Raw genomic sequence first — 22,871 nt, 5'->3', positions numbered from 1 at the left:
CCCAAACCGGTACCCCCCGTCCCTGCCCCACAGCCAGCCAGCCCCAAATGGGACCCCCCTGCTCTGCCCCATAGAAACCCCCCCAAACAAGACCCCAGACCACCGCCAGGGTACCCCGCCCTTACTCTGCCCCACAGCTCACGCTATGGGGCGAACACGGAGGGGCTCGGACCCCTCAGCCCCACGGAGACGCCACGGGGCGGGGGGGGAAGGGTGGGGCCGCCCCCTCCCCTTCCTTTATCAGCCCCCTCCCCACCCCCCCGCCCCCCATTGCTCCTCCCCCCGCCCCCTCCCCCCACAGCGCCCTATAAAAGCTGTGGGGCCGCGGGGCTGCCCAAGGTGCTGCTGTGGGGCAGAGACAGAGGGTGGGCGTGGTTGTGGGGCACAGGGTGGGCGGTGGGTCCCACGGGGGGGGTCTATGGGGTGCATCGGGGTCTGTGGGTCCCACAGGGGGGTCTATGGGGTGCATGGGGGTCTGTGGGGCACAGGGTGGGCGGTGGGTCCCACAGGGGGTTCTATGGGGCACCGGGGGGATCTGTGGGGTGCATGGGGGTCTGTGGGGCACAGGGTGGGCTGTGGGTCATTCAGGGGGTTCTATGGGGCACCGGGTGGGTTGTGGGTCCCACGGGGGGATCTGTGGGGTCTATGGGGGTCTGTGGGGCACAGGGTGGGTTGTGGGGCACACAGGGGGGTCTATGGGGTGCATGGGGGTCTGTGGGTCACACAGGGGGTTCTATGGGGTGTATGGGGGTCTGTGGGGCACAGGGTGGGCTGCGGGTCACCCAGGGGGGTCTATGGGGTGCATCGGGGTTTATGGGGCACAGGGTGGGTTGTGGGGCACACAGGGGGGGTCTATGGGGTGCATGGGGGTCTGTGGGGCACAGGGTGGGTTGTGGGGCACACAGGGGGATCTGTGGGGTGTATGGGAAGCCTGTGGGGCACGGGGATTCTTCAGTGGGGCGGTCACAGGTGGTCTATGGGGCACACAGGGTCTATGGGAAAGCTGGGGGGGGGCACACAGGGGTCTGTGGGGTGCAGCCCCTCACCCCCCGGTGCCCCCCCAGATCCCTCCATCCAACCCCCGGACCTACAGACTCCAGGTGAGGGCGCTGCAGGGGGGTTTTGGGGGGGGGGGGAGCTGCTGTGGGGCCCCACTGTGGGGGTCTCTGGGGCTGGGGGGGGGGGGGGGGGGGGTCTGTCCCTGTCCCCATTGCCCAGGGGACGGTGTCCCCATAGGGCGGGTGGCAGACGCGGTGCTGGTGGCACTGGGAGGGCTGGGATGGCCACGGGGGTCAGTCGATGGCCACGGGGGTCAATCAATGACCACGGGGGTCCATGGAGGGGCTGTGGGTGGGTGGGGGTCTGTCCCCACGCCCCCCCAGGTGACCCTGTCCCCCCAGGCCAGATGGTGGACTGGTGGCACTGGGAGGGCTGGGATGGCCACGGGGGTCAATCGATGACCACAGGGTGTCCATGGAGGGGCTGTGGGTGGGTGAGGGGCTGTCCGCATCCCCCCCAGGACAGAGGGTGGACGCGGTGCTGGTGTCACTGGGAGGTCTAGGGATGACCATGGGACTCCATCAATGACCACAGGGGGTCAATCAATGACCACAGGGGGTCCATGGAGGGTCTGTGGGTGGGTGGGGGTCTGTCCCCACGCCCCCCCAGGTGACCCTGTCCCCCCAGGCCAGATGGTGGACGCGGTGCTGGTGTCACTGGGAGGTCTAGGGATGACCATGGGACTCCATCAATGACCACAGGGGGTCAATCAATGACCACAGGGGGTCAATCAATGACCACAGGGTGTCCATGGAGGGTCTGTGGGTGGGTGGGGGTCTGTCCCCACGCCCTCCCAGGTGACCCTGTCCCCCCAGGCCAGATGGTGGACGCGGTGCTGGCGGCTCTGGGCGCGGCGGCGCCGTTCCTGCGGCCGGGCGAGCGCGAGCGCCTGGCGGCCACCACGCGTCCCTTTGACCCCCGCGCCGAGTGCTTCGTCCCCCACGCCGGGCACGAGTTCGTGAAGGGACGCGTGGTGGACAGACAAGGGGGCAGTGTCACCGTGGAGACCGAGCTGGGAGAGGTGACCCTGGGGGGTCACAGGGGTCACTGGGGTCACTGGGGGGGAATGTCACTGTGGGCACCGAACTGGGAGAGGTGACCCTGGGGGGTCATGGGGGTCACAGGGGTCACTGGGGGGATGTCACTGAGTTGGGAGAGGTGACCCTGGGGGGGCTCATGGGGACCTTGGGGACACTGTGGGGGTCACGGGGACCTTGGGGACATGGGGGTCACGGGGGGGACACTGTGAGGGTCATGGGGGTCACAGGGGTCATGGGGGTCACAAGGGTCTCAATGGGACATTGGGGGGGTCATGGGGACCTTGGGGTCACAGGGGTCACAGGGGTCACTGGGGTCACTGGGGGAATGTCACTGTGGGCACCGAGCTGGGAGAGGTGACCCTGGGGGGGTGACACTGGGGGGGTCACGGAGGTCACGGGTGACACTGGGGGGGTCCCGGGGGGGGGTCATGGTGGTCATGGGTGACACTGGGGGGGTCACTGGGACCTGGGGGTCACGGTGGACACTGGGGGGGTCACGGGTGACCCTGCGGGGGGTCACAGGGGTCACAGTGGTCACGGGTGACACTGGGGGGATCACGGGTGACACTGGGGGGATCACAGTGGACACTGGGGGGGTCACAGGGGTCACGGGTGGCACTGGGGGGGGTCACGGTGGTCACGGGTGACACTGGGGGGGTCACGGGGGGGTCACGGTGGTCACGGGTGACACTGGGGGGGTCACGGTGGACACTGGGGGGGGGGTCACGGGTGACCCTGGGGGGGTCACGGGGAGGTCACGGTGGTCACTTGTGCCCCTGGGGGGGGTCACGGGTGACACTGGGGGGGGTCACGGGTGACCCTGGGGGGGTCACGGGGAGGTCACGGGGCACTTGCAGTGGGGCCGGTGGAGGGGGGGACATCAGAGGTGACCCAGAGGTGACCCGGCGGCACCACGGGGTGGGGCGGGGTCCTCACCCCTCCGTGCCCCCCCCCCCAGACGGTGACGGTGAAGGAGGGGGACGTGCACCAGCAGAACCCCCCCAAGTTCGACAAGATCGAGGACATGGCCATGCTGACGTTCCTGCACGAGCCCGCCGTGCTCTTCAACCTCAAGGAGCGCTACGCGGCCTGGATGATCTACGTGAGACCCCCCAGAGACCCCAAAAACGGGCGGGGGCCAGGAGGGACCCTGCCCCAAAGCTTGGGGGGGGCTGGAACCGGGACGGGGGGGGGGGTTTGGAGAGGGGTCTGGGGGGGGTCTGTGGGGGGAGTCTGGGGGGGTCTGTGGGGTAACTGGGACTTGGGGGGAGTCTGGGGGGTGCCCGGGACTTGGGGGGCTCCTGGGGGGGGTCTGTGGGGTATCTGGGATTTGGGGGGCTCCTTGGGGGGGTCTGTGGGGTATCTGGGACTTGGGGGGCTTCCAGAACAGTCCATGGGGTACCTGGAACCTGAGGAGTTTTCCCGAGGGGGGGGGGGGGTCTGTGGGGCACCTCGAACTTGGAGGAGCTTCTGAGGGGGGTCTTTGGGGCATCTGGGGGGGGGGTTTCTCCTCCAGACCCCTTTGGGCCGCCCAGATCCCAAAAAGTCCCATCCTTGGCCCCCCCCAGCCCCAAAAAGTCCCATCCTTGGCCCCCCCCAGCCCCAAAAAGTCCCATCCTTGGCCCCCCCAGCCCCAAAAAGTCCCATCCTTGGCCCCCCCAGCCCCAAAATGTCCCATCCTTGGCCCCCCCAGCCCCAAAATGTCCCATCCTCGGCCCCCCAGCCCCAAAATGTCCCATCCTCGGCCCCCCCCAGCCCCAAAATGTCCCATCCTTGGCCCCCCCCAGCCCCAAAATGTCCCATCCTCGGCCCCCCCCAGCCCCAAAATGTCCCATCCTCGGCCCCCCAGCCCCAAAATGTCCCATCCTCGGCCCCCCAGCCCCAAAATGTCCCATCCTCGGCCCCCCAGCCCCAAAATGTCCCATCCTCGGCCCCCCAGCCCCAAAATGTCCCATCCTCGGCCCCCCAGCCCCAAAATTTCCCATCCTCGGCCCCCCAGCCCCAAAATTTCCCAGCCTTTGCCCCCCCAGCCCCAAAATGTCCCATCCTTGGCCCCCCCCAGCCCCAAAATGTCCCATCCTTGGCCCCCCCCAGCCCCAAAATTTCCCATCCTTGGCCCCCCCCAGCCCCAAAATGTCCCATCCTCGGCCCCCCCAGCCCCAAAATGTCCCATCCTCGGCCCCCCAGCCCCAAAATTTCCCATCCTCGGCCCCCCAGCCCCAAAATTTCCCAGCCTTTGCCCCCCCAGCCCCAAAATTTCCCAGCCTTTGCCCCCCCAGCCCCAAAATTTCCCAGCCTTTGCCCCCCCAGCCCCAAAATGTCCCATCCTTGGCCCCCCCCAGCCCCAAAATGTCCCATCCTTGGCCCCCCCCAGCCCCAAAATGTCCCATCCTTGGCCCCCCCCAGCCCCAAAATGTCCCATCCTTGGCCCCCCCCAGCCCCAAAATGTCCCATCCTTGGCCCCCCCCCAGCCCCAAAATGTCCCATCCTTGGCCCCCCCCAGCCCCAAAATGTCCCATCCTTGGCCCCCCCCAGCCCCAAAATGTCCCATCCTCGGCCCCCCAGCCCCAAAATGTCCCATCCTCGGCCCCCCAGCCCCAAAATTTCCCATCCTCGGCCCCCCAGCCCCAAAATTTCCCATCCTTGGCCTCCCCAGCCCCAAAATTTCCCATCCTCGGCCCCCCAGCCCCATCTCCAACCACCCCAGACCCCCACCAAAACCCCACCCCACCCCTTCCCACACCCTTTGTTGTCCCCTCTTGGGGGGTGGGGTGTCCCCACGCGGGGGTGTCACCCCCTGACCCCCCCCCCGTTTGTCCCCCCAGACCTACTCGGGGCTGTTCTGCGTCACCGTGAACCCCTACAAGTGGCTCCCGGTCTACGACCCCCAAGTGGTGGCCACCTATCGGGGCAAGAAGCGCAACGAGGTCCCGCCCCACATCTTCTCCATCTCGGACAACGCCTACCAGTACATGCTGACAGGTGGGACCCCCAAAACGGGGCCTGGGGCTCACCTGGGGCTCACCTGGGTGCGAGGAGACGTCCGAGACCCCCGGTGACTCCTCCCAGTTTGGACCCATCTCAACCGGGAGGGTGGAGAAGCCCAACCCTAGCCAAAAGCCCCAAAATCTCGCCCACCTTGCTCCTACCTGGTGCTCACCTGGGAGGGTGGGGAGCCCCAGCCCCCCCTGAAGACCCCCCCCCAGCCTCACCTGGGAGGCTGAAGACCCCCAAGATCCCCAAACATCTCCCCCCGCCCCCCACCTTGGTCCTGCCTGACCTGGCGCTCACCTGGAGGGGTAGAGAAGGTCAACCCCCACCCCAGGACCCCCAACACAGCCCCAGCCTCACCTGGTGCTCACCTGGTTTGGAGACCCTCAAACCCCAATCTTGTCCCATCTTACCTGGGGTTGCCCTGAGAAGGGTTGGAGACCCCCAAGATCCTCAACACCTCGCACACCTTGGCCCAGCTGGGTGCTCACCTGGGCAGGAGGAGATCCCCAAGACCTCCAGCATCTTCCTGACCTGGTCCCACCTGACCTGCTCCTCACCTGGGGGGTCAGAGAACCCCAAATTCCAGACCTTCAACATCTCCTCATCCTCATCCCACCTGACCTGCTCCTCACCTGGGGGTCAGAGAACCCCAAATTCCAGTCCCTCAACATCTCCCCATCCTTGTCCCACCTGACCTGCTCCTCACCTGGGGGTCAGAGAACCCCAAATTCCAGTCCCTCAACATCTCCCCATCCTCATCCCACCTGACCTGCTCCTCACCTGGGGGTCAGAGAACCCCAAATTCCAGTCCCTCAACATCTCCCCATCCTTGTCCCACCTGACCTGCTCCTCACCTGGGGGATCAGAGAACCCCAAATTCCAGACCTTCAACATCTCCTCATCCCACCTGACCTGCTCCTCACCTGGGGGGTCAGAGAACCCCAAATTCCAGACCTTCAACATCTCCTCATCCTCATCCCACCTGACCTGCTCCTCACCTGGGGGGTCAGAGAACCCCAAATTCCAGACCTTCAACATCTCCTCGTCCTCATCCCACCTGACCTGCTCCTCACCTGGGGGTCAGAGAACCCCAAATTCCAGACCTTCAACATCTCCCCATCCTCATCCCACCTGACCTGCTCCTCACCTGGGGGGGCTGGAGAACCCCAAATTCCAGTCCCTCAACATCTCCTCATCCCACCTGACCTGCTCCTCACCTGGGGGAGATGAAGACCCCCAAGACCCCCCCTCGCCCCCTGACCCCTCTCTCCTCCCACAGACCGTGAGAACCAGTCCATCCTCATCACGTGAGTCCCCACCCCTGGCGCTACCCCACAGATGTGGGGTGGGCCCAGGACCCCCGGGTGACCCCCACGACCCCTCGGTGACCCCCCCGGTGACGCCGTTGCCCCCCACCAGCGGCGAATCGGGGGCCGGGAAAACGGTGAACACCAAACGCGTCATCCAATACTTCGCCAGCATCGCCGCCATCGGCGACCGCAAGAAGGAGGCGGCCAACAGCAGCAAGGTAGGGGTGGCCCCGGGCACACCCCCGGCGTGGGGACCCTCCCCTGGCCGTGTCCCCACCCGCGGTGTCACCCCCCGCCCCAGGGCACCCTGGAGGATCAAATCATCCAGGCCAACCCCGCGCTCGAGGCCTTCGGCAACGCCAAGACCGTGCGCAACGACAACTCCTCCCGATTCGTGAGTGGGGCGGGGCCCGGGGGAGGAGGCTGTGGGGCCTTGGGGTGAGGTCTGGGGGGCAGGACCTATGGGGGGGGGGCTCTGTCTGTGGGGCACAGCAGTGGGGCGGGGGTCTGTGGGTGGGTTCTGTGGGGTGGACGTTGGAGGCTGGGGTCTGTGGGGTGGGGATCTCCAGGAGGGTTCTGTGGGGTGGACATTGGAGGTTGGATTCTGTGTCTGTGGGGCACAGCGGTGGGGTGAGGGTCTCCAGGTGGGTTCTGTGGGGTGGACGTCAGAGGTTGGGGTCTGTGGGGTGGGGATCTCCAGGTGGGTTCTGTGGGGTGGACGTCAGAGGTTGGGGTCTGTGGGGTGGGGCCTGTGTCTGTGGGGTACAGTGGTGGGGTGAGGGTCTGTGGGTGGGTTCTGTGGGGTGGACGTTGGAGGTTGGGGTCTGTGGGGTGGGGATCTCCAGGAGGGTTCTGTGGGGTGGACATTGGAGGTTGGATTCTGTGTCTGTGGGGCACAGCGGTGGGGTGAGGGTCTCCAGGTGGGTTCTGTGGGGTGGACGTCAGAGGTTGGGGTCTGTGGGGTGGGGCCTGTGTCTGTGGGGTACAGTGGTGGGGTGGGGGTCTGTGGGTGGGTTCTGTGGGGTGGACGTTGGAGGTTGGGGTCTGTGGGGTGGGGATCTCCAGGTGGGTTCTGTGGGGTGGACGTCAGAGGTTGGGGTCTGTGGGGTGGGATTCTGTGTCTGTGGGGCACAGCGGTGGGGTGAGGGTCTCCAGGTGGGTTCTGTGGGGTGGACGTCAGAGGTTGGGGTCTGTGGGGTGGGGATCTCCAGGTGGGTTCTGTGGGGAGGACACTGTAGGTTGGGATCTGTGGGGCAGGGTCCATTGGGATCTGTGGGGCGTGGCCAATGGGGCGGGGTCTGAAGTTCACAGCGGTACAGGGGACGGGGTCTGGGGGACAGGACCTACGGGGAAGGGTCTGTTGGGTGGGGTCTATAGGGGGGCCTCTGTGGGGCAGGGTCTTTTTATGGGGCCTATGGGGTGGGGCCTATGGCCCCCCACAGCTCTCCCCCACCGCCCTTGCAGGGGAAATTCATCCGGATCCACTTTGGGGCCACCGGGAAGTTGGCGTCGGCCGACATCGAGACCTGTGAGTGGCCACGGGGCGGTGGGAGCAGGGGGTGGCCACCCACAAGTCCACGTGTCCAGAGATCTCCTTGTCCCTCTGTCTGTCTCCCCATGTCTCTGTCCCTCCATCCATCCGTCCCTCCCCCCGTCCATCCCTCCATCCATCCATGTGTCCATCCGTCTTCCTGGTGGATGGATCCATGAGTTGTCCATCCCTCCATCCATCTCCTCACCCCTCTGTCCATCCCTCCATTTGTCCATCCTTCCGTCCCTCTCCATGGTGGATGGATCCATGAGTGGTGTCCCGTCCTGTTGTCCGTCCCTCCATCTCCTTGTCCCACCACCCATCTGAGCCTCCGTCTCCATCCTACTCGTCACTTACCCATCCATCTCTTCATCCATCCACGCGTCCATCCCTCCACCCTTCTCTCCATGTCTCCATCCCTCTCCTCATCCCACCTTCTCCCCATCCACCCTCCTCCAGACCTCCTGGAGAAGTCCCGTGTCATCTTCCAGCTCAAGGCGGAACGGAACTACCACATCTTCTACCAGATCCTCTCCAACAAGAAGCCGGAGCTGCTGGGTGAGCCGGGCCACCACCGTGGCCTCGGGGCTTCTCCTTCCCCCCTCCTCCCGAAACTTGGGGTGGTTTGGGGAGACTGGGAATGCTCAGCGGTGTCTCCATCCTGCACCAGAGATGCTGCTGGTCACCTCCAACCCCTACGACTACGGTTACGTGTCCCAGGGTGAGGTGACCGTGGCCTCCATCGATGACTCCGAGGAGCTGATGGCCACTGATGTGAGCGGGGAGGGGTGGAGGGAGGGATGAGTCCATGGATGGTTGGATGGATGGATAGATGTGTCCTCAGATGGATGGATGGATGTTTCCATGGATCAATGAGTCCATGGATGGATGGATGGATGGATAGATGTGTCCTCGGATGGATGGATCTGTGGATAGAAAGGTCCTCAAATGGATGGATGAGTCCACGGATGGATGGATGAAATCCTCAACAGGATTGATGGAAGAATCCATGGACGGATGGATGGACGGATGGGTGAGCCCATGACTGGATGGATGAAGTTCTCAAATGGATGGATGGATGGATGAGTCCATGGATGGATAAGTCCTCAGAAGAATGGATGGATCAATGGATGGATGAGCCCATGGATGGTTGGATGGATCCAGGATAAATGAGTCCTGAGCTGGACAAATGAGCCCACGGATGAATGAACGAGTCCATGGACAAGTCCTTCAAGTGGACAAGCCCATGGCTGGATGTGTCCCCATTGGCCAGCTGGGCCAATGAGTGGGAAGGGCGGTGGGAGGGACCCACAGGTGGTGGCCACCACAGGTGGTGACCAGCAGAGGCCATGTCCTCACCTGGTCCCTCCCCCCACCCCCTCCACCCCTCCCAGAGTGCCTTTGATGTCCTGGGCTTCACAGCCGAGGAGAAGGCCGGTGTCTACAAGCTGACGGGCGCCATCATGCACTTCGGCAACATGAAGTTCAAGCAGAAGCAGCGGGAGGAGCAGGCGGAGCCGGACGGCACCGAAGGCGGGTCGGGGCAAGGGGGAGACAGGTCAGGGAGGGGTCACCAGGTGAGGTGGCACCTGACCACGCGTCTCCCGCTCCACAGATGCCGACAAGTCCGCGTACCTGATGGGGCTGAACTCGGCCGATCTGCTCAAGGGCTTGTGTCACCCGCGCGTCAAGGTGGGCAACGAGTACGTCACCAAGGGGCAGAGCGTCCAGCAGGTCTACTACTCCATCGGCGCCTTGGCCAAGGCTGTCTACGAGAAGATGTTCAACTGGATGGTGGTGAGGATCAACAACTCGCTGGACACCAAGCAGCCGCGGCAGTACTTCATTGGCGTCTTGGACATCGCCGGCTTCGAGATTTTCGACGTGAGGCTCGAGGCGGGGCAGTGGCGTTGGGCCTTGAAGGGGTGGCATTGAGCCAGCTGGGTGTTGAGGGGGTCTCCTGTAGCTTCACGCTGACCTTGGGTGGAAATTTGGGTCTTTATGTTGATGTCATGGAGTGTTGAGTCGACCTCATTGATCCTGTTGGGCATTGACTCCTTTGGGTGTTGAGTTGACCCTCTTGACCCCACTTGGGTGTTGTTCGGAACCCTTTGGATCTCAGGCTGACCCCGTTGCTCTCATTTCACATTCTGTTGACCCTACTGGGTGTTGAGTTGTCCTCTTGACCCTCATTGGGCATCACCTTGACCCTGTTGGGTATTGAGTTGACCCCACTGATCCCATTTGACATTGTCTTCACCCCACTGGGTGTCAGATTGACCTTGTCCATCCCATTGGGCATCACTGTGACCCCACTGGGTGTTCCGTTGACCCTGTTGACCCTACTGAGCCTTGAGTTGGCCCCGTTGGGTGTTGAGTTGACCCCATTGACTCAGATGGCCCCATTGGGTGTTGAGTTGACCCCATCGGGTGTTGGCACCACTGACTCAGTTGGCCCCGTTGGGTGTTGAGTTGACACCATTGGGTGTTGAGTTGACACCATTGACTCAGTTGGCCCTGTTGGGGGTTGAGTTGACCCCATTGACTCAATTGGCCCCGTTGGGTGTTGAGTTGACACCATTGGGTGTTGAGTTGACACCATTGGGTGTTGAGTTGACACCATTGGGTGTTGAGTTGACACCATTGACTCAGTTGGCCCCGTTGGGGGTTGAGTTGACCCCGTTGACTCAGTTGGCCCCGTTGGGTGTTGAGTAGACACCATTGGGGATTGAGTTGACCCCATTGACTCAATTGGCCCCGTTGGGTGTTGAGTTGACCCCATTGGGGATTGAGTTGACCCCATTGACTCAATTGGCCCTGTTGGGTGTTGAGTTGACCCCACGGACTCCATCACCCGCCCCTCCCTCTCCTCCCCCAGTTCAACAGCTTTGAGCAGCTCTGCATCAACTTCACCAACGAGAAGCTGCAGCAGTTCTTCAACCACCACATGTTCGTGCTGGAGCAGGAGGAGTACAAGAAGGAGGGCATCGAGTGGGAGTTCATCGACTTCGGCATGGACCTGCAGGCCTGCATCGACCTCATTGAGAAGGTACCGCCTCCCCCAGGGCCTCAGGGGGCTGAGGGAGGAAGGTCCCTCCAGTTGGAGCCCCTCAGATGCCCCACAAGCAGCTTTTGGGTTGTCCATGGTATCCTCCCCGGCCAACGGGGTCTCCTCGTCCACAGCCCATGGGCATCATGTCCATCCTGGAGGAGGAGTGCATGTTCCCCAAGGCCTCGGACATGACCTTCAAGTCCAAACTCTACGACAACCACCTGGGCAAGTCGGCCAACTTCGGGAAGCCACGGAACGTCAAGGGCAAGTCCGAGGCCCACTTCTCGCTCATCCACTATGCCGGCACCGTGGACTACAACATCCTGGGCTGGCTGGAGAAGAACAAGGACCCCCTCAATGAGACAGTGGTGGGGCTCTACCAGAAATCCGCCCTCAAGCTGTTGGCCCACCTCTTCTCCAACTACGCCGGGGCAGACTCTGGTGTGTGACGGAGGGATGAAGAAGACGGCTACCCACAGCAGTTGTCCTTGTTCCCACCTCATCCCACCCCTCTTCTCCCCAGGTGGTGACAGCGGGAAGGGGAAAGGAGCCAAGAAGAAAGGTTCCTCCTTCCAGACCGTCTCAGCCCTTCACCGGGTGAGGGATGTGCACCGGGCCTGGTGGGGCAGGGGGAGAACAACCCCTGCTGTAGAGGGCGGTCCCACCACCCCCCAGCCCCTCCCCTGCTCCCCCGTTGGTCACCCTCCTCTCTCTCGCCCAGGAGAACCTCAACAAGCTGATGGCCAACCTCAAGACCACCCACCCCCACTTCGTCCGCTGCCTGGTCCCGAACGAGCGGAAGGAGCCGGGTGAGCTGAGGGTGGGGATGGGGGTTGGGGGGTGGGTGTGGCTCGTGGTTGACCCCTCACCTGCATCTCCCCACCAGGTGTGATGGACAACGCCCTGGTGATGCACCAGCTGCGCTGCAACGGGGTCCTGGAGGGAATCCGCATCTGCCGCAAGGGCTTCCCCAACCGCATCCTCTACGGGGACTTCCGCCAGCGGTGGGGACGCGGAGGGGGTTTGGGGAGGTGGGGACAACCCCACCGGGGCTGGTCTCAGGGGGTCATCTCCTCTCTGGCCCCCAGGTACCGCATCCTGAACCCCGCGGCCATCCCTGAGGGGCAGTTCATCGACAGCCGCAAGGGCGCCGAGAAACTCCTGGGCTCCATCGACATCGACCACAACCAGTACAAGTTTGGGCACACCAAGGTGAGGTCATGTGGTCCCCGTTCCCTGTGGTGCCACCATCCTTCAGGTGTTGAGGACCCCATGGTCCCACCACTCACGTGTCTATCTGTCCCTCCCTATGTCCATTTGTTCCTCCCGGCCCCCCCACCCCATCCTTCCACCCACCCACCACAACCAGTTTGATCCCAGTGGGTGAGATCTCGTGGTCCCTGCTCCCTGTGGTCCCACCAACCAGGTGTTACGTGGACCCCATGATCCCCGTGTCCATCTGTCCATCCCCATGTCCATCTGCCCCCCCACTCACGCACCACCCCATCCTTCCACCCACCACAACCACTTTGGGCACACCGTGGGAAGATCCCGTTGTCTCTGTTCCCTGTGGTCCCACCACCCGAGATGGACATGGACCTCATGGTCCCACCACCTTCTTCCCTACCTCCTCCCTCCCCTCAGGTCTTCTTCAAGGCGGGGCTGCTGGGGCAGCTGGAGGAGATGCGGGATGAGCGCCTGTCCCGCATCATCACCCGCATCCAGGCGCGGGCGCGGGGGCAGCTCATGCGCCTTGAGTTCAAGAAGATTGTGGAGCGCCGGTGAGACAGGGGTGGGGCTTCTGCTCACCTGGTCACCTGCTTGGGGATGTGGTGGCACCTGGGCCCTCCTCCTGGTAGGGATGCGCTGCTGGTGATCCAGTGGAACCTCCGGGCCTTCATGGGGGTGAAGAACTGGCCGTGGATGAAGCTCTACTTCAAGATCAAACCCTTGCTGAAGAGCGCAGAGACGGAGAAGGAGATGCAGGTGGGAGGAGGGAGCGGGGTGGGACCACCGATGGTCTGGGGGGTGATGGATGAGGGTCTTTGACCCGCTTGGGGTCTCCTGGAGCAGAACATGAAGGAGGAGTACGGGCGGCTGAAGGACGCCCTGGAGAAGTCAGAATCGCGGCGGAAGGAGCTGGAGGAGAAGATGGTCTCCATGCTGCAGGAGAAGAACGATCTCCAGCTCCAAGTGCAGGCCGTGAGTCAGATCACTCCAAAACCACGTTATGGGGATGACCACCACCCCCACCGCCTCCAGGGCAGCCCCACTTCACCTGGTGTCCCCCCCTCCAACAGGAGCAGGACAACCTGAACGACGCCGAGGAGCGCTGTGACCAACTGATCAAGAACAAGATCCAGCTGGAGGCCAAGGTGAAGGAGCTGACAGAGAGGCTGGAGGATGAGGAGGAGATGAACGCCGAGCTGACGGCCAAGAAGAGGAAGCTGGAGGACGAGTGCTCGGAGCTGAAGAAGGACATCGATGACCTGGAGCTGACCCTGGCCAAGGTGGAGAAGGAGAAACACGCGACCGAGAACAAGGTGAGGGCAGAGAGAGGCCTCAGCCTCAAGGTGAGGGGACTTGAGTCTTGTTGGGTTGGGTTAAGGATACTCAAGGCTGGTTGGGTTGGGTTGAGACGACCAAGGATGGTTGAGTTGGGTTGAGAAGAGATGAGGTATTGGTTTGAGTTGAGGAGACCCAAGGCTGGGTGGAATCTGTTAGGATGGGTTGAGGAGACCCAAGGTGGGTTGGGAGGATCCAGTGTTGGTGGGGTTGGGCTCATCGAGAAGACCCAAAGTCCTTTGGGTTCTCCTGCTTTGAAAGAACCTCTTTGGCTGAGGTGAACATCAACCTCCCCTCACTGCCCCACCCTGGCACTGAGCTGGAGGCCGGACGCTTCTCCCATAGGTCAAGAACCTGACGGAGGAGATGGCGGGGCTGGACGAGACCATCACCAAGCTGACCAAGGAGAAGAAGGCCCTGCAGGAGTCCCACCAGCAGACGCTGGACGACCTGCAGGCCGAGGAAGACAAGGTCAACACCTTGACAAAGGGCAAAGTCAAGCTGGAACAGCAAGTGGACGACGTGAGTGTGGCCAGTCCCACCCCAGGTCCTGCTGAGGAACTTCTGGAGCAAAGATGAGCAAAACTTGAGGTGTGTCCCCATTTCTGTGTTCCCACACAGCTTGAAGGCTCCCTGGAGCAGGAGAAGAAGATCCGGATGGACCTGGAACGGGCCAAGAGAAAGCTGGAAGGAGACCTGAAGTTGACCCAGGAGAACATCATGGATCTGGAGAATGACAAGCAGCAGCTGGAGGAGAAGCTCAAGAAGTGAGGCTGGACCGCTCCTCCACGTGAGGTCCCATCGAGGGTCACAGGTGGGGCCTCACTGTCCCCTCTCCTTCCACAGGAAGGAGTTTGAGATCCACCAGCAGAACAGCAGGATCGAGGATGAGCAGGCGCTGGCTCTGCAGCTCCAGAAGAAGCTGAAGGAGCTACAGGTAGGGGGGAAGTTGGGTCTGTGCCTGCTTGGGTTGGGCTGGAGAACGTCCAGGCGGTTGGGTTGGGCTGAAGAGAAACCTGAGGGTTGAGCTGGAGAGTCTCAAGGTGGCTGGGCTGAGTAGAAGAGGCTCCACTTAGGTGGGTCAGTTTTGGTTGGGTTGAAGAGTCTCAGGCTGCTTGGGTTGGGTTGAGTGGAGGGGTTGGGTGGATCCCAGCCCAGCACCCTCTTGGTGCACAGGCGCGGATCGAGGAGCTGGAGGAGGAGCTGGAGGCGGAGCGGACGGGCCGGGCCAAGGTGGAGAAGCAGCGCTCGGAGCTGTCCCGGGAGCTGGAGGAGCTCAGCGAGCGGCTGGAGGAGGCCGGCGGCGCCACCTCGGCGCAGCTGGAGCTCAACAAGAAGCGGGAGGCGGAATTCCAGAAGCTGCGGCGGGACCTGGAGGAGGCCACGCTGCAGCACGAGGCCACGGCGGCCACGCTGAGGAAGAAACATGCCGACAGCGTGGCCGAGCTGGGAGAGCAGCTGGACAACCTGCAGCGCGTCAAGCAGAAGCTGGAGAAGGAGAAGAGTGAGCTCAAGCTGGAGCTGGACGACCTCAGCGCCAACGTGGAGCAGCTGATCAAGTCCAAGGTAGGAGGAGGCCGAGGTGGACAGCAGGGAATCATGGGATGGTTTGGGTGGGACAGGACCGAGAGGATCATCCAGTTCCATCAACCCACAGGCAGGGACACTTCCCACTAGACCGGGTTGGGTTGGGTTGAGTTGTGCTGAAGAACCTTCAGCTGGTTGAGTTGAAGGGTGTCCACCTTGTTGGGTTGAGTTGTGCTGGAGAACCTTCAACCGGCTGAGTTGGGTTGAGTGCCCACCTTGTTGGGTTGAGCTGTGCTGAAGAACTTTCAGCTGGTTGAGTTGTGCTGGAGAACCTTCAGCCGGATGAGTTGAAGGGTGTCCACCTTGTCGGGTTGAGTTGTGTTGAAGAACCTTCAACCAGTTGAGTTGGGTTGAGTTGTGCTGGAGAACCTTCAACCAGTTGAGTTGGGTTGAGTGTCCACCTTGTTGGGTTGAGCTGTGCTGGAGAACTTTCAGCTGGTTGAGTTGGGTTGAGCTGTGCTGGAGAACCTTCAACCGGTTGAGTTGAAGAGTCTCCGAGTGGTTGGGTCGGGTGGATCCCACCCAGGGACACCTTCCACTAGCCCAGGTAGCTCCAAGCCCTGTCCAACCTGGCCTTGGACACCTCCAGCAATGGGGCACGTCCAGTCCACTGTAGCCTCTGGCCTCTCCCTGCAGGTGGCCATGGAGAAGGTGTCGCGCTCCATGGAGGACCAGGCTGCCGAGCACTTGGCCAAGCTGGAGGAGACCCAACGTGTCCTCAACGACGCCAACACCCAACGGGCCAAGCTGCAGACAGAGAATGGTGAGAGCTGACCCGGGGCAGCCCCACCTCCCCCTGCCCCACAGCTGCACCCCCACCCCCCACCCCAGCCCACCCCACACCTGAAGCTCCGCCCACCCGTGCAGGTGAGCTCTCGCGGCAGCTGGAGGAGAAGGAGGCGCTGGTGTCCCAGCTGACCCGCGGGAAGGTGTCCTACACCCAGCAGCTGGAGGACCTGCGCAGGCAGCTGGAGGAGGAGATGAAGGTGGGGTCAGGTGGGGGGGTGAGAAGACCTGGGAGGGGCCCAGGTGGGTCACAGGTGTCCTTCACCCTTGTGGTCACCGGTTCAGACCAGTGGGGTTGGGTGGGTCCACCTGCAGTAGTTCCATCTAAGGTGGGGGGCTGGGGTCCATCTACAGGAGGTTCTACTGTAGAAGGTCCAGGAAGGGTTGGGTTGGTCCATGGAAGGTCTGGTTGGGTCGGGGTGACGAAGACCAGCTCTTGCTGAGCTGGAGACCCCCCAAGAAGCTCAAGTTAACTTGGATCCAATGGTCCCGCCTTCTCCTGAAGGTGTAAGAAAGGTTGAGCTGATCTGGAAGAGGCTGGGTTGGTCTACAGAAGGTCCAGGGATGATTGGGTTGGTCTGGAGGAGGTTGGGTTGGTCTAAAGAGGGTCCAAGGATGGTTGGGTTGGTCTGGAGAAGGTTGGGTTGGGTTGGGTTGGTCTAGGGAAGGTCCAAGAATGGTTGGGTTGGTCTGGAGAAGGTTGGGTTGGTCTACAGAAGCTGTGATGATGCAGACCAGCTCTTGCTGAGCCAGAGACACCCAAGAGGACTCCAGCTGACCTGGACCCAAGGGTGCCACCTTCTCCCCACCAGGCCAAGAACGCGCTGGCGCACGCGCTGCAGTCGGCCCGGCACGACGGGGACCTGCTGCGGGAGCAGTATGAGGAGGAGACCGAGGCCAAGGCCGAGCTCCAGCGCTCGCTCTCCAAGGCCAACTCTGAGGTGGCCCAGTGGAGGACCAAGTATGAGACAGATGCCATCCAACGCACCGAGGAGCTGGAGGAGGCCAAGTGAGTCATCACCCCGCGGATGGAGCTTCTGTGGGGTCAGGGGTGGAGACCACCGATGGGAGAAGGTTTTGGAGGTTGTCATCTCCTCATGGATGTAGCTCCTGTGGGGTCAGAGGGGTGGAGACCACCCGCTGGAGAAGGTTCTGGAGGAGGCCAAGTGAGTCTTGCCCCATAGATGGAGATTCTGTGGGCTTGGGGAGGTGGAAACCACCGGCAAAGGCTCTGGAGAAGGTAGAGTGACCTGCAGATGGTAGAGGAGATGCAGAGCAGAACCTTGGCCCATGGCTGGGTGGGAGAAGGGTTTGAGTGGCCCCACCTGGCCCGTGGGTGACCCCAAGTGGTGCCCGGGGCAGGAAGAAGCTGGCGCAGCGGCTGCAGGAGGCCGAGGAGGCCGTGGAGGCCGTCAACGCCAAGTGCTCCTCGCTGGAGAAGACCAAGCACCGGCTGCAGAATGAGATCGAGGACCTGATGGCCGACGTGGAGCGGTCGAACGCGGCTGCTGCCGCCCTGGACAAGAAGCAGAGGAACTTCGATAAGGTGGCCGGGGGTGGCTGGGTGGGGCTGGTGGGGTGGGGCCAGGTGCCTGTGGGGTGACACCTGGCGGTCCCCAGGTGTTGGCTGAGTGGAAGCAGAAGTTCGAGGAGTCACAGACAGAGCTGGAGGCGTCGCAGAAGGAGGCCAGGGCCCTCAGCACCGACCTCTTCAAGCTGAGGAACATCTACGAGGAGTCCCTGGAGCACCTGGAGACCTTCAAGAGGGAGAACAAGAACCTCCAAGGTGACAACACGGGTCCCTCCGCCCACCTGGGCGTTCCCTGCCCGTTCCTGTGGGGTCTGACGGGGTCTCACCTGGGCAGAGGAGATCTCGGACCTCACGGAGCAGCTCGGCGCTGGTCACAAATCCATCCATGAGCTGGAGAAGGTCCGGAAGCAGCTGGATGCCGAGAAGCTGGAGCTCCAAGCTGCTCTGGAGGAGGCTGAGGTGGGACAAGCCCCGTCCCTCCCTGTCGCTGCGTTCTCCTGGTGGGACGTCCATCCTCTGTGGTCCTCAAGGTCGTGTCTGTCCCCACCCAGGCCTCCCTGGAGCACGAGGAGGGGAAGATCCTGAGGGCGCAGCTGGAGTTCAACCAGGTGAAGGCGGAGTACGAGCGCAAGCTGGGCGAGAAGGAGGAGGAGATGGAGCAGGTGAAGCGCAACCACCTGCGCGTGGTGGAGTCGCTGCAGACCTCGCTGGACGCCGAGACCCGGAGCCGCAACGAGGCCCTGAGGCTGAAGAAGAAGATGGAGGGCGACCTCAACGAGATGGAGATCCAGCTCAGCCACGCCAACCGCGGTGCCAACGAGGCCCAGAAGCAGGTCAAGGCTCTGCAGGGCTACCTGAAGGTACCTTGTCCATGGGGACATTGAGGTCCTGAAGGTCCTGTGGGGACATGGAGGTGTAGGAGGTCCTGAAGGTACCTATCCATGGGGATATTGAGGTCCTGGAGGTACCTTGTCCATGGGGACATTGAGGTCCTGAAGGTCCCGTGGGGACATGGAGGTGTAGGAGGTCCTGAAGGTACCTATCCATGGGGATATCGAGGTCCTGAACATATCTTGTTCATGGGGACATTGAAGTCCTGAAGGCCCCTGTCCATGGGGACATGGAGGTGTAGGAGGTACCTGAAGGCCCCATGGGGACATTGAGGTGTAGGAGGTACCTGAAGGCCCCATGGGGACATTGAGGTGTAGGAGGTACCTGTCCATGGGGACCTTGGGGTGTAGGAGGTCCCACCACCCAGCAGGAGTGGTTGGATGGACATTCCCCTCCCTCCCCACCACCCCCCAGTCAGGTGGACCCGCCACCCCTTCCCCACCCCATGGCCAGGTGGACCCACCACCCCTTCCCACCACCCCCCAGGACACGCAGCTGCAGCTGGACGACGCGGCGAGGGTCGGGGAGGACCTGAAGGAGAACGTGGCCATGGTGGAGCGCAGGAACACCCTGCTGCAGTCAGAGCTGGAGGAGCTCCGGGGCCTGGTGGAGCAGACCGAGAGGGCCCGGAAATTGGCCGAGCAGGAGCTGATCGAGGCCAGCGAGAGGGTCCAGCTCCTCCACTCACAGGTGAGACCTCACCTGCCTGCCAAGACAGGAGCCACCTCCATCCAGGGACGCTCCGACCCAGGAGAAACAGCTCTGATGGCTCCGCTGGGGACCTCGAGGTGGCTCAGGGTGGTGTGGACCTGAGGGCCTCACCTTGGTTGGGTTTGTCTAAAGAAGGTCCAAGGAGTGTTGGGTTGGTCCATGGAAGGTCTGGTTGACAAAGACCAGCTCTCGCTGAGCTGGAAGCCCCCAAGATGGCTCCAGTTGACCTGGACCAAACAGTGCCACCTTCTCCTGAAGGTCTGAGGAAGGCTGGGTTGGTCCAAGGAAGGTTGGGTTCTCTTCCATGTTGCATCACCAAGATCTCCAGATCCTTCAACCTGCAGGGTTATGGGGGAGTCTCCAAGACCTAAGGGGGGACTGAGGGGTGGGACAACAGCCCCAGGGCCACCTCTTGAGGTCCCTCCCTGTCCCCCCAGAACACCAGCCTCATCAACCAGAAGAAGAAGATGGAAGGTGACATCTCCCAGCTGCAGACGGAGGTGGAAGAGGCCGTCCAGGAGTGCCGGAACGCTGAGGAGAAGGCCAAGAAGGCCATCACCGACGTGAGTGTCACGGTGGGGCCACCGCCGGGGCCACCACAGAGGACACGCCATGGACCCCTCCTTGTCCCCCCATGGGCAGGCGGCCATGATGGCGGAGGAGCTGAAGAAGGAGCAGGACACGAGCGCGCACCTGGAGCGGATGAAGAAGAACATGGAGCAGACCATCAAGGACCTGCAGCTGCGGCTGGACGAGGCCGAGCAGTTGGCGCTCAAGGGGGGCAAGAAGCAGCTGCAGAAGCTGGAGGGGCGCGTGCGGGAGCTGGAGAACGAGCTGGAGGCCGAGCAGAAGCGCAACGCCGAGAGCGTCAAGGGGCTGCGCAAGTCCGAGCGCCGCGTCAAGGAGCTGAGCTACCAGGTGAGACCATGGGGATGAGACCATGGAGGTGGGTCAAGGAGCTCAGCTGCCTGGTGAGACCATGGGGGTGAGACCATGGAGGTGGGCCAAGGAGCTCAGCTGCCTGGTGAGACCATATGGGGGTGAGACCATGGAGGTGGGCCAAGGAGCTCAGCTGCCTGGTGAGACCATATGGGGGTGAGACCATGGAGGTGGGTCAAGGAGCTCAGCTACCAGGTGAGACCATGGGGGTGAGACCATGGAGGTGGGCCAAGGAGCTCAGCTGCCTGGTGAGACCATGGGGATGAGACCATGGAGGTGGGCCAAGGAACTCAGCTACCAGATGAGACCATGGAGGTGGTCAAGGAGCTCAGCTGCCTGGTGAGACCATATGGGGGTGAGACCATGGAGGTGGGTCAAGGAGCTCAGCTACCAGGTGAGACCATGGGGGTGAGACCATGGAGGTGGGTCAAGGAGCTCAGCTGCCTGGTGAGACCATGGGGGTGAGACCATGGAGGTGGGCCAAGGAGCTCAGCTGCCTGGTGAGACCATATGGGGGTGAGACCATGGAGGTGGGCCAAGGAGCTCAGCTACCAGGTGAGACCATGGGGGTGGATCAAGGAGCTGAGCTACCAGGTGAGACCATGGAGGTGAGACCATGGAGGTGGGCCAAGGAGCTCAGCTACCAGGTGAGACCACAGAGATGAGACCATGGAGGTGGGTCAAGGAGCTCAGCTACCGGGTGAGAGACCATATGGGGGTGAGACCATGGGGATGGGTCAAGGAGCTCAGCTACCAGGTGAGACCATGGGGATGAGACCATGGAGGTGAGACCATGGAGGTGGGTCAAGGAGCTCAGCTGCCTTGTGAGACCATATGGGGGTGAGACCATGGGGATGGGCCAAGGAGCTCAGCTACCAGGTGAGACCATGGAGGTGAGACCATGGAGGTGAGACTCAGGTCCCAGAGGAGACCACCAGGGTGGGTGAAATTCAGCTACCAGGTGAGATCATGAAGGTGGGACACGCTCAGCTACCACCAGCACACAGCACGGTCCCTCAGTGGGGGACCAAAACCATGCACAGATGGTGGCCACAGGGACACAGATGACCCACAACATTCCTTGGGTGACCATGAGGATGTGGGTGACCCAGAACATCACCCTGGTGGCCAGGGGGACACAGGAGGTCTCCGGAATGGGAAACTGAGGTGCAGAAGTTCTGGTCGTGCTCTGGTCCAGTGTCCACCCCTGTCCCTGTTCCCCCAGACGGAGGAGGACAAGAAGAACCTGCTGCGGCTGCAGGACCTGGTGGACAAACTGCAGATGAAAGTCAAGGCCTACAAGCGACAGGCGGAGGAGGCGGTGGGTGACTGGGGGGGATGGATGGATCCATGGATTGATGGATGATGGGTGGATTGATGGATGAAGATGATGGATGGATGGATCCATGGATGGATGGATGGATGATGGATCCATGGATGGATGATGGGATTGCAGGAAGAACAAGATGAGTTGATGGATGGAGGGATGGATCCATGGATGGATGGATGGAGGGATGGATCCATGGATGGATGGATGGATGATGGATCCATGGATGGATGGATGGATGATGGATCCATGGATGGATGGATGATGGATCCATGGATGGATGGATGGGATTGCAGGAAGAACAAGATGAGCAGATGCTGATGGATGGAAGGGGGACAAGGGTGGGCAGAGAGATGGACAGAAGGACAGGGGGACAAGGACGGTGGGATGGACAGAGATGGAAGAGGGGAAGGTGGGACCCATGGGGGGATGGATGGCTCCATGGATGGATGGAAGAGAAGGATGGACAGACGGATGAAGCCACCCCTCCCCCGTGCCTCCAGGAGGAACAGGCCAACACCAACCTGGCCAAGTTCCGGAAGGCGCAGCACGAGCTGGACGAGGCCGAGGAGCGCGCGGACATCGCTGAGTCCCAGGTCAACAAACTGCGGGCCAAGAGCCGCGACATCGGAGCCAAGGTGGGACCTCCCCAGTACCCCCTGGAACCTCCCCACAGCTGCCCCACAACCCCCCTGGAGCTCCTGTCTTCTCTCCCACCCCACTCCAGAAGCTGCACGATGAGGAGTGACCCATCCCCAAGAGGGACACACCAGACCCACCCCCACCATGATGAGTGACCCCTCGCCACCATGAGTGACCCATCCCCCACCATGAGGGACTCCACTGCCACCACAAGTGACCCACCATGATGAAGGACCCACCGTGACAATGGCTGACCAACCACCACCAGCATGGAGCCACCACCACCATCATGGACCCACTACCAAAACCCCATGATGATGATGATGGACCCACCACCATCACGGAGCCACCATGACCATCATGGACCCACTACCAAAGACCCATGATGATGATGATGATGGACCCACCACCATCACGGAGCCACCACCACCATCATGGACCCACTACCAAAGACCGATGATGATGATGGACCCACCACCAGCATGGAGCCACCACCACCATCATGGACCCACCACCAAAGACCCATGATGATGATGATGATGGACCTACCACCATCACGGAGCCACCACCATCATCATGGACCCACTACCAAAGACCCATGATGATGATGATGATGATGATGGACCCACCACCATGATGGAGCCACCACCTCCGACCCATCACGATGATGATGGACCACCACAACAGACCGATGATGATGGTCATGGACCTATCACCACCACAATGATGGCCCCATGATGATGATGATGATGGGACCACCACCACAAGTGCCCCCCAACCCCACCATGGACCCTCTCCCCACCAGTGACACCTCCCCACCCCCCGTCCAAGACGAGGGGACCCCAACGCCATCATGAATTCATTAATGAGCCACGAGAGGGACACGATGTCCCCTCGCCCACCCCA

The 22,871-nt window shown here is 62.1% G+C and overlaps 1 protein-coding gene across 1 annotated transcript; it reads left to right on the top strand.

The window, feature by feature from the left end:
- Positions 1–1,879: 1,879 nt before the first annotated feature.
- Positions 1,880–22,190, top strand: LOC309579053 (myosin-6; the record flags this gene model as incomplete). The annotated part of the gene is made up of 38 exons (XM_082292085.1): positions 1,880–2,080; positions 3,058–3,201; positions 4,925–5,081; positions 6,373–6,400; positions 6,513–6,621; positions 6,705–6,797; positions 7,868–7,931; positions 8,394–8,492; positions 8,605–8,708; positions 9,329–9,467; positions 9,550–9,818; positions 10,813–10,983; positions 11,118–11,427; positions 11,510–11,583; positions 11,708–11,795; positions 11,873–11,990; positions 12,075–12,198; positions 12,631–12,767; positions 12,846–12,972; positions 13,060–13,188; positions 13,287–13,529; positions 13,897–14,073; positions 14,173–14,318; positions 14,398–14,488; positions 14,728–15,117; positions 15,775–15,901; positions 16,006–16,124; positions 16,737–16,933; positions 17,287–17,470; positions 17,545–17,710; positions 17,790–17,914; positions 18,007–18,315; positions 18,833–19,036; positions 19,495–19,620; positions 19,700–19,975; positions 21,222–21,317; positions 21,827–21,961; positions 22,051–22,190. The coding sequence occupies 38 exons, from the start codon at positions 1,880–1,882 to the stop codon at positions 22,069–22,071; spliced, it is 5,817 nt and encodes a 1,938-aa protein (XP_082148211.1). The 3' UTR covers positions 22,072–22,190.
- Between the last annotated feature and the right edge of the window lie 681 nt (positions 22,191–22,871).

This window comes from Coloeus monedula (genome assembly GCF_965178545.1).
Source record: "Coloeus monedula genome assembly, chromosome: 1".
In the NCBI taxonomy this organism is placed as follows: domain Eukaryota; kingdom Metazoa; phylum Chordata; class Aves; order Passeriformes; family Corvidae; genus Coloeus; species Coloeus monedula.
Note: the sequence above shows the minus strand (reverse complement) of the source record. Positions and strands in the feature narration are given on the sequence as shown.